The sequence below is a fragment of the Pundamilia nyererei genome, unplaced genomic scaffold, assembly GCF_000239375.1.
Source record: "Pundamilia nyererei isolate P.nyererei 1_Seehausen unplaced genomic scaffold, PunNye1.0 scaffold00004, whole genome shotgun sequence".
NCBI lineage: Eukaryota > Metazoa > Chordata > Actinopteri > Cichliformes > Cichlidae > Pundamilia > Pundamilia nyererei.
Window position 1 is genome coordinate 2,486,711 of NW_005187405.1, and position 10,582 is coordinate 2,497,292.

General features: G+C 42.3%; 2 protein-coding genes across 8 annotated transcripts in view; one reads left to right on the forward strand and one right to left on the reverse strand.

Moving 5' to 3' along the window:
• Nucleotides 1–213: 213 nt before the first annotated feature.
• LOC102214172 (semaphorin-4E-like) lies at nucleotides 214–7,154 on the forward strand. 7 transcript variants are annotated; one of them, XM_005721149.2, is made up of 16 exons: nucleotides 214–695; nucleotides 817–845; nucleotides 1,805–2,119; nucleotides 2,280–2,425; nucleotides 3,830–3,892; nucleotides 3,970–4,068; nucleotides 4,177–4,276; nucleotides 4,366–4,473; nucleotides 4,553–4,704; nucleotides 4,848–5,026; nucleotides 5,155–5,311; nucleotides 5,436–5,658; nucleotides 5,786–5,901; nucleotides 6,156–6,328; nucleotides 6,417–6,469; nucleotides 6,579–7,154. In XM_005721149.2, the coding sequence occupies exons 3-16, from the start codon at nucleotides 2,011–2,013 to the stop codon at nucleotides 7,136–7,138; spliced, it is 2,238 nt and encodes a 745-aa protein (XP_005721206.1). In that variant the 5' UTR covers nucleotides 214–695; nucleotides 817–845; nucleotides 1,805–2,010; the 3' UTR covers nucleotides 7,139–7,154. The 7 variants fall into 7 exon arrangements, with proteins under 7 accessions (XP_005721206.1, XP_005721204.1, XP_005721208.1 ...); XM_005721147.2 differs by having other exon boundaries at nucleotides 214–637; nucleotides 767–845; XM_005721151.2 differs by having other exon boundaries at nucleotides 214–637.
• Nucleotides 7,155–7,841: 687 nt separating this feature from the next.
• The window catches only part of cactin, a 9,633-nt gene continuing 6,892 nt past the window's right edge, over nucleotides 7,842–10,582 (reverse strand). The window contains exons 7-10 of the mRNA XM_005721146.2: nucleotides 9,168–9,360; nucleotides 8,867–8,989; nucleotides 8,449–8,771; nucleotides 7,842–8,352 (exon numbers count right to left, since the gene is read on the reverse strand). Of these exons, the coding sequence (XP_005721203.1) occupies nucleotides 7,862–8,352; nucleotides 8,449–8,771; nucleotides 8,867–8,989; nucleotides 9,168–9,360 (1,130 nt within the window). The 3' untranslated portion in view covers nucleotides 7,842–7,861. The remainder of the gene's footprint in view (nucleotides 8,353–8,448; nucleotides 8,772–8,866; nucleotides 8,990–9,167; nucleotides 9,361–10,582) is intronic.

A 10,582-nucleotide genomic window follows, 5' to 3' on the forward strand; every position in this document is an offset into this window, starting at 1 on the left:
GTAACTATAAGATCATAACAAATATGCATCAGTTCTCTGCGCTTTTCATATTTCTGTGCATGTGCAGGATTATTATAGTGCCAGAATATTGCACATGCAGGGAGATGATGGTGGCATTAATGTAAATACATCGTTTCCATCGTGGAGGGCAGATAACAACACGCCGCCCTGCTATGTTGCATTGCTTCATCACTCCTGTTTGGACACGCTGCCAGGTGTTTTTACGGTTTACCTGATCCGCCCAGCTGGAGTCAGCTGTGCCTTCTACCGACAGTAGTAGTACTATAACGAACACTTAATCAGACCGGAGGTCAGCGCCTTCCGCCACACTCTGAAGGGGTGTGGGGGACTAGTTTAAAAACAAAAAAAACCCTGCGCGGCTGTCCGGAGTAGGAGCCCCGGCCATTCAGATCCTTTCACCGACCGAGGGATATGACCGCTGAGAGAGGCTGTGGACAGAAACGAAGCACCGCTGTGTCTTTAGAAACACTCACTGGAGGCTGACGGGCTGCTGAGCCGTTGCTTGAGCGCCTTTCCTTTTTAATTTTTTGTGCGGTCGCTGATTTTTAGACGCAAGCTTGCAGATAATAAACCTCAGTGAAGCTGCTGGCTACGGCCAACGTCTGACACCTCTGGGGTACGTTAGACGTTAGTCTCAGTTGTTCACACTTTTATTGAGTGTTTGCTAAAGAAAGGTATGTGGGAGTTTTTGATTTTGCCTTGTTTATTTGTTTTTGTTTTTTAAACTATCAAACTATCCGTGAAGCGGTGGTGAAATATGTCGTAAACAGGTGCTGGGACTATTTTTTTTCTTAGAGGAAACCTTGGGGTGTGTCCGTGCGCAGGTAAGACATTAACTTGTGATTCGAGTGTTTGCTCACTCTTAGCTAACCTGCAAGAGCTACTTTATTAACAGCTTCAGGGTGAATTTCACGTTAAAGCTTCACTACATGGGGTAACGTACTTTATTACTATTATTATAACTAGTTTAGCTAAGTAGCGTACTGTTAAATTCTCATTTATTTTATGGATTTTTGTTTCTACATTGATTTTCACACACTTACCGGGTTTGTTCTACTGTCCAGATTCAGTTGAACGTAAACATGAGAGGCATTGTGCTGTGAGTGTGTGCGCATGTGCGCGTGTGCGTGTGCGCCTGCGTGTGGGTGTAGAGTGAAGCTGGGATTGGCCCTCAAGGCTAAATAATCTTATCGGGGTGCATTCTCTGACATGTTGTGGCTCATCAGGTAACACACACATCATTACTTCAAATTTGATTACCGTGAGAGTAATGAAAACAGATGCTCCTTTTGTAACAACGACCTAATTAAAGGTTACCTCAGTTTTCCTGCTCTGTGCAGTGAAACCACTCTTGCATCTAACTTCCTTGCAGCCAACTTTGTGCAAGAGCTCGTCTCTAATCGAGCCCAGAATTTGGCACTCTGTGTGAATCTTTCATTGTTTCGGTGCTTGGTGCTGCAGGAGAGCTGAGGTTGACATCCCTGCACCCTGCTGAATGCTTTTCATGGCCCTGCATTAACATCACTATGGCACTGACAGAATTACTGCAGTGCTGACTTTAGCTCACTCTGTCCTTTCTGGCGATTACTTTACTTTTTCTTTTCTTTCTTTTCCCCCCCCTTTTTTTTGGCTAAGTTTCTTACTCTTTGTTTTGATGCACTTTAATGTTTACCCCTGTCAGCTATTGTCCTGGTGTTGTGCTGTACATCCATTAAGATTCTATACTTTTCCTTCTTTACTCATGAACCGTTTTTAATATCTTGTACACCCTTGTATTTTTCAGCCCCCATCGCCTTTGTGTCTTTGGTCCGTGCCATCCATCTCCCCATGGACAGCCTGCAGAGCGGGGCCAGTAAAGGGGCTGCTACCCTTCAAACACCACAGACCACATCACGTCATAGATGCCACCCTGCCGCCTTTACCGCTCTATGACTGACTGTTGAGGAAACAATAAAGCCAAAAATCCTCTGAGCTTGAGCAAAAGGAGCCATGAATCTGCTGCTGTCCCTCACTGTCTTCTGCCTGCTGCCTCTGGCCTTGATGGCCAAGGAAAACTTACCACTGAACTGCATCCCCCGCAGATCTGTGCCTTATCACAGTAAGTGCTGCTCTTTTGTCTTGTGTAACTTGCAACTTGACTTACAGTGCGTCAGCTTGTGTTAGCTCATATAATTTGGATTGACTCAAAAGGAAATGGGATTTAATCACTGGTGGTTGCCAAGTTAATCATTTGTCTGCTGTCTCTTTTTTTCCTTTAGGGGACAATGCTCGTTTTTTTAGTGAGAATGATGTCTATAACTACTCCACCATGCTGTTGATAGAAGATAAAGGCGTGCTCATGCTTGGTGCTAGGGAAAAAGTGTACGCACTTGACCTCTATAACATCTCCCAGAAACGTGCTTCAGTAAGAACACCGTTTTTTTTGGTTGGTTGGTTTTTTTAAACAGGCAGCACCCACTTTATTCCTTTTAAAGCAATCTCTTTCACCAATCCAGGGCAAGTGCCCAACATAGCCGATAAGACCATTTCCCATACCCATAAACATAAACTACTCTACACTCTTTTTATACTGCCCACACTTTACCCACTTTTAGTCACTTACAGTTATTTATTCACCTATTCAGACACTTTAATTTTAAAAAAGTGTTATTTTGAAACTGTGTACATACTGTATATTCTGTGTATTTATTAGTTATTATTTATTATGTCCTTATCTTCAACATCATGCTGCTCTGTTGTATCTTAATTGCCCCTTGGGGATAAATTAAGTCATTCTGATAGAACAGTTTCAACATCTATCAAAGAAAAGAAAGCTAAAAATGTTCGCCCATCGCTTGAGTCACTGATGTTATTGGCCCTTTTCATGTGGTTCTGTGAAAAATTCACAGACTCTATCTACCATGAACGCTGAGTAAAAATCAGCTCACAGATCCATTGAAATACATGCTGGTTGTCAAAAGGCAACAAGACAGAACTTATTCCTCACAGCTGTGAAAGTCCCACTCTGTTGCAGAGTAGGAGGGAGTAGGGGCGAGCTGGAATTGATCCATCTGTGATCTGGAAATGGTGCTTCCTGAGAGCCTAACTTCAGGCAAACAAAAGACACGGGTTCATTTGTTTAATTCCTCAACAACAGTGTGAACTGATCTAACTCTTCTAATGTGCACAGTCCAATTCTTGATGTATATTTTTGTGTGTGTGATGTGATCATTTAGACACAACCATTTACCAACCACCAGCTTAACAGGAAGTCTCATAACCAGAGTTTTGACACATTTTTCAAAGATGGAAAAAAACCTGTTTAAAACTTTGTCCTTAAATTACTCTTCCTTCACATGAATTTATCCTGTTTTCACCTCAGATTGCACCTCATTAATGATCAGCTACAGTCAAAAAATGGCGAATATCATGGCGTATTTGACCGTTGATTCTTAACACAGTGTAAACAAAGCTAGCAGACATACTAAAGCAGATCATCTCATTTGAGCCGCAACACCTCCTGTTCAGCAACAATTTTAGCCACATCTTCACAGTTTAACCATCTTAACAGCAGCTGTGCTTCCTTTAAAAAAATGTAAACGTTGGAAGTATTGTTCTGTACAGCAGAAAACCTGTTAGCCCTGAGAAACATGTTCTCCTACCACACAGAGTAGTGTGACCAGTAATGAAAGCAATGTCAGAGTTGTGGACTTGTCATAGCGTTTGTCATCAATCAGTTATTATGACAGGCCCAAACTTTACCCTATTCAACAGAACTTCTATTAATTTTTTTGAAGTGTGACCAAAATTGTGTTTTTTATTTTTTTAGGCTGCATGGGAAGCAACTCCAGCAAATAAGACAGAATGTAAAAACAAAGGAAAAAATGCAGAGGTTGGTTAATTGTAGTTTTGTAAAGGTCAATTTACATTAAGCAGAGGCAGTCACTGGTTCTTGAATTCCTTTCACAGACTGAGTGCTTGAACTATATCAGGATCCTGCATGAGGTGGGAGATGACAGAATGTATGTGTGTGGAACCAATGCTTTTGATCCCGAGTGCAAATACATGGTGAGATAAATTCACTAACTGATTGAATAGATGGTTTTTGTGGCTTTTCATCAGCTTCACAATAAGTGCAGAATAATTCCAAAGATAAAACGGTGTTTGCCGGTGCAGTCCTTTTCAGGTGATGCATTGACTTTTGAGAAGAAGGCGGAGGATGGCAAAGGGAAGTGTCCATTTGATCCTTTCCAGAGATACGCTTCAATCATGGCAGGTAGGTAGAAATTTGCCAACTACACTAAGAAACCTGTTGAAAAGATTAGCAGAGCAAACATATTTTCTTTTGCTCTCTGGTCTCGTTAGGTGATGATCTTTACTCAGCCACGTCAATGAACTTCCTCGGCTCTGAACCCGTCCTAATACGCTCGTCTGGTAACATACGGACTGAGTTTAAAAGCTCCTGGCTTAATGGTAAGATATAAAAATTTTTTTTTTTTTTTAAACCTATTAGTTGAGTCAAAGTTAAAGATTTCTTTTCTTCTTGTGCCAGAGCCCACCTTTGTTTCCATGGCTCAGATGCAAGAGAGCAAGGAAAGTGAAAGCGGAGATGGCGACAAAGTTTACCTGTTCTTTAGTGAGACCGCTGTGGAGTGTGACTGCTACAACAAACTGGTGGTGTCCCGCGTGGCCCGCGTCTGTAAGGTGATAAAAGGTTTTACATTGCATGCACTTCCAATGACAATGGCACATAAATGGCACTTCCTCCATTTGTGCTCCTGCAGCCCTTTCCGTTGTTTCGTTGCTATGTGTATTTTTCCTCCTGTTATGAATTTCTGTGTTCACAGGGGGATCTTGGCGGTCTAAGGACTTTGCAGAAAAAGTGGACAACCTTCTTGAAAGCTAGAATAGACTGTCCGGTGCTGGAGTCCCAGCTGCCGTACATTATCCGGGACGCATACCGCTGGTGTGACCCCGAGAAGGATTGGAAGAGCTGTATTTTTTACACCGTCTTCACAGCACAGTCGTAAGTTTGGACATGTTTGTGTAAGAAGGAAAAGGCTAACTTCCTCTTTTATGTCTTTAGGACACCAGTTGGCTAAGATCTCCTGCATGTTTGGTGTGTGTGTGTGTGTGTGTGTGTGCTTATTTAAGGGACACATCAGACTTGTCTGCAGTGTGTGCGTACCGCGTGTCAGACATAAGCCGAGTGTTTGCAGAGGGGAAGTACAAGACCCCAGTCCCCGTAGAAACCTCCTTTGTTAAGTGGGTGATGTATAGCGGAGAAGTGCCCGTCCCTCGGCCTGGAGCTGTAAGTCTTCCCAAAATTCCCTTGTGCATTTTTCTTTTCTTTTTTTTTTTAAGAAAACCCTAGCAGGAAGCTGATTCCTTTTTGCACCCTGCTCTCTCTTTCCTTTTTGTTGATCCTTTGCTAGTGTATAAATAATGCAGCTCGTAAAGCGGGCATACATGAAACTTTGGATCTACCAGACCGAACCCTTCAGTTTGTCAAGGACAAGCCCCTCATGGACCAGGTTATCCAGCCAATAGGAGATAAACCTCTACTGGTGCGCAGAGGAGCTACATTCACACAAATCATAGTAAACCAAATGAAAGCTGCAGATGGCAACAAGTACCCCGTGATGTTTATAGGCACAGGTTTGCATCAGTACATCATTCTGTCACTTCCTGTTTATTGTCCATTTTGCTGTTTTTGATGACTTAACAGTGGTAAGCATACTGGACTTTATGCATGTAAATATGTTTTCTTGTTTTTATACAAAAGACAAAGGCACAGTGCTGAAAGCTGTGAACTACGACGGAGAGATGTTCATCATAGAGGAAGTACAAATCTTCCACCCCCGTCAGCCAATCAAGATTCTTAAATTCTCAAATATCACGGTAATTTGAGATAACCATTCATTTAAAAAAGTTTATATCACAGCTGATGCCTCAGTAGTGATATTGTTTCAGGAATTCCATTACATTTTTATTTATTTATTTTTTATCCTTCACCAAGACGGGATTCATCAAGAATGTGAAAAAACACATATTTAAGTTATTTATAAAGAGTCTTCTCAGAAAGAATAAACAGGTTCAATATGTTTGGTGTCAATGTACATCAGCATCATCGGTGCTCTGTGTTTCTGTCATAGATCCAAGATGTACATGGTCAGCTCTATGCAGGCTCAGACACTGGAGTAGCCCAGATACCACTGGCCACCTGTGAGAGGTCCTCATCCTGTATGGACTGTGTTCTAGCCAGAGACCCGTACTGTGGCTGGAACAGTGCTCTGGGGAAATGCGTTTTCATTTCTAAATCACACCGGTAGGCATCACTTTAAAGACAAGGACCAAGTGATATTGATGTTGTATATTCAAACTAATTTTCCATTTACTTGCTCTTTTTTTTATAGTGAAATAATTCAAAGTGTGAAAGTTGGAGATGCTTCCCTCTGCCCTGATGCTGGTGAGTTTATTCATGAAACTGAATCTTCTGGAGTTTGCACGTTTCTGCATGTGATCTGTTGCAGTTGTCAAACTGAAAATGGATTTATGGGTGTCTCTTGAAATTTCAGACCCTATCAAGCCTGTGAATTTGTCCGTCCGGGAAGGTGAGGACCTGAAGCTCAGCTGTCTACCCCTTTCCAGCTTGGGAAAAATCATGTGGCAGAAGAACAATATTGATCTGACGCCTTCAGCTGCACTTCAGCTACAAGATGGACTTCTGATCCAGAATGTTTCATTAAGCGATGCCGGTCATTACCGCTGCTTGTCTGTGGAGCACTCCAGAGCTAAAAAGCACAGCATAACTGTAATTGAGCATCTGGTCACAATTGACCTATCAGACTCAGGTGATAGGACACTGGATACCCAAGCTCAGACTGATTGTGCATCAGTTACAGGACTGCAGGTTGCATGTGCTCTTTTGGGGCTTGCTTTTTTTGCCCTTTTGGCCTGGAACATTTACAAAGGCCATCTGTGTCTGCCTTGGAGTTGCTTTAAGAGTAAAAGTGAAGAGCAATCTCAGGAGAGCCAGAACCAGGAGGCTTTACACTCTGGTGTGAGCTACCAAGCTGCACCCAGAGAGGAAAAGTCTGTGGTGATCAGCAGCAACAGTAACAACAACCAACATTGAGAGTCACAAAGCTGAAGCGCATGACATTAACAAAGATAGACTTTAGAGTCAAATCAATGCAGGGGGGACAGAAACAGTTTCATTTCTGCCCTGAACTAATGAGAATAGGGGTTCAGCAGTAATATTTGCATAGAAACTTGGATGTAAAAACATTTCAAATGCTTGTTTTGATAAACAAAACTGATAAAACTAAGTTATTTTTGGTACAAATATGATGTACTTGAATTCCTGCCTTTTTGTTTTATATGCAGGTTTGTGCTCAAATTCCTACTAATTGTTTTAAGTACCACAGATTGGAATATGTTGCAATGACTGGTTTGATTTTTTTTTTTCTTTTGTTAAACAGGGAATGTACAGTAATTGAAATCGAGCCACTTATTCTGTAACCACTAGCTACCAAGACTTTATTTTATTGTAATTAAACAATTTCTATATGTTCTTTAAGTTGTTTCAGCGAGTTTAAAATGCTTACTGTTTCATCTCTAACGTGAAGTTTGTATGAAACCCATTAAACAGTGGCCAAAAGGGGAAAAAAAAATCTTTAATGTGTAACTTTTTGACTAAATTACAGTTCTGCTTTCTTAGACATCAGTACAGTGATTTGAAGCTTTAATACTGCTTTTCTAAGAGAGCAGCTAAAACAAAAACAACAAAGCATCTTTACTGTACAGCATGTGTAAAACCCAGTCACTGGCGGCTTTGGTCCGTACTGATCTGTGGCATTTATCTCCTGTAGCGATACCTCTTGAAGTGGAACCAAAGCTGGAAGATCCCATTGGCGAACTGACAGCGAAAGCCGTGTCGGTGCGAGTACTCCCACTCCCTGTTTACGATCTTAAAAGCAATGTCCTCATAAGGCGGGCCCGCGTGGAACCTTAAAATCCCAAAGTCCTTGTTGTCGGGACTGGGCTCGAGGAAGTACTGCGGCGTGGATCGCTTGTCAATCAAATCTGGATAGAAGATGTTGAACTTGTAACCTTGGACTATCTTAGGGGGAGGGTTGTCGAAGTCGTAATGTGTCTGGTTGTACTTGTTCCACTCAAAGCCTGTGTGGACCCTGTTGAAGAAGCGTGGTTTCCTGGGGCGGTATTTGTCTGCCCACAGGTACATTTTCCCAGTGACCGGAAACTCAACGCTGAACTGGGCCTCATCGTTGCCCATGCCTTCCTTGGCCCGTCGCACAAAGGCGTCCTCTGCACTTTCGCTGGCGTCACCTGACAGACAGAAAGTGGGAAAACAGTGAGGCTACAGTTCCCAATATGCATGGTTATACATTTCTGCAGCGAGGATGCTTTGCTGTCATCTCATACCTGTGACTTGGAGCTGTCTGCGTGCTAACTGCAGCCGGTGTGCGTCTTCCTCTGGGGTGATCGTGTGGGTGTCCAGCGGCAGCTCAGACTGCATGAGCAACGTGGGGCTGTAGCGACCCGAGTCATACTCCGCTTGGCTCTGCTGGATCAGGTCCTCCTCCGTCAGAACAGCCTCCACAACCTCATCCTTTTCCTCTCCATCCTTCTTGTCACCCTTTTCGCCACCTTCCTCATCTTGGTTTCCTGCTGTAGATGTGGACGGACCCTCCTCTGGCTCTGTTTCAGTGTTTCTCTTTTTCTCTCTAGTTTGCCCTCCTCTCTCACTGGAATAAGGAAATGTTGGTTTAGATTTTACAGTGCACCTCTTGCAATAGTGCAAAGAGGAATTTGCAACTCAGGTCTGTACATTTTAACTTACTCATCTTCCTCACTCCTAGGCTCCTCTTTGATGATGGGAAACAAAGGTTCACTCTCTACTCCCTGTTCCTGTTTCAGTTTGAACAACTTCTGACGCAACACCTCCTGGTGTCGTTCTCTCAGCCTACAGCATAAAAAGTTAGATTTAGTTTTAAACAATCAGACTCTTGAGATTACAAATCTCTTCTATAAGAGTGCCCTGGCCAAAAAAGACAGCAGTGTGATATTAAGTTGCATAAAGATGGGACTTAACTTTATTAAGCCAGCCAAAAACAGTGGGCATTGCCACATCACTGTCATACCTTGCTCTGGCCATGTAGACTTTGACCTGCTGCAACAAACTCTCCCAATAACCGATATCAAGATTGGATCCTCCAGCCCGAATCTTTGCCTCAATGTTTTGGTGCAGTGCTTGCAGCTGACTGTATGTCTTTCCTTTGAACACAGACTGAACATCTGTGCTCACAGCTGTATTGATGCCCTCACGACGATCACCTGAGAAATAAACGGATAAATTAATACAGTGGAACCTCGACTTACGAAATGAATCCGTTCCTGACGGTCTTTCGTAAGTCGAAGCACCCATCGTGCCTTTTGACTGAGACGATGCTGGCTGGAGACGAAGTTCTTGGTAGTGGAGGCTGAAGAAAGCATACGTATGCATGGATACATACAGCACCACCACGGGGCAAACTGGCATAACATTAGGGTGTAAAGTTCTTAATTTTTTTTAATTCAAAGATTAATCAGGTTTTAAACATAAGGAGGTAGTGCAACAGACACTGAAGTGCACGTTAAAGACCAAAGAAAACTATATTTTATTAACAAAAAGTTTTAATCCACCAACAGCCCTGCCATCTAAAATCACTACAAGTACAAAAAAAGGCAACAAAAACAATGTATTCATTCAGACATTTTTACACAATTATTAACACTTCAACTTTCTTTGTAATGTCTGCTTGTATTTTAAGAAGTATCGCATTTGGGTAAAAATATTACCAATAAATCAAAATTAGAGGAATAAGTGTGTGTGTGTGTGTGTCATCTGTATGCATGCATGCATACATATACTGTGTGTACATAACATTCTAAACATTAAAACTAAAACGTACATATTTTTTAAACTTTTTAAAAAAATTCAAATTTTCTATTTTATCCTTTGTTTTTTTATGTTATATTTTTTGTGCATTTTTATGTTTTTTAACTAACCACTTCTGCCACTTTCATCGCTTTTCGCCTTCTAAGGCACACTTGCACCTGAAGGTTGACTTGTTGCCGGCCTCTTTGTGAAAAATCTATCCAACGACATCTGTTTCTCTCTACTTTTCAAAATGGATCTGAAGTGGGAGAGTGAGACGTCACCAAAACGCTCAATAGCCCGAGCGGTAAAGTTCTTTTCAGGGTGATTTTTTTTTTTTTGACAAATCGGCCACCCTCTAAAAAGTGCAGAGAATGCACTTGATATCGTCCGATGGTATGACGGCCTCCTCCTACTCGCTGAATTGTTGCTGTACTGATGAGTGCTGCATCGCCTCTAACTCTTGCAGCTCTGCCGTTGACAGCTCCTCTTGATGTTTATGCACAAGGCCGTTTATATCCTCCTCGTCAACCTCCAGTCCCAGGGCGGTGCCAAGATTTACGATCTCCTCAACCTCGACATCAGGTTGAGGTTCCCCCTCCTCTCCCTCAAAGCCTTCAAAATCTCGAGGGGCAACAG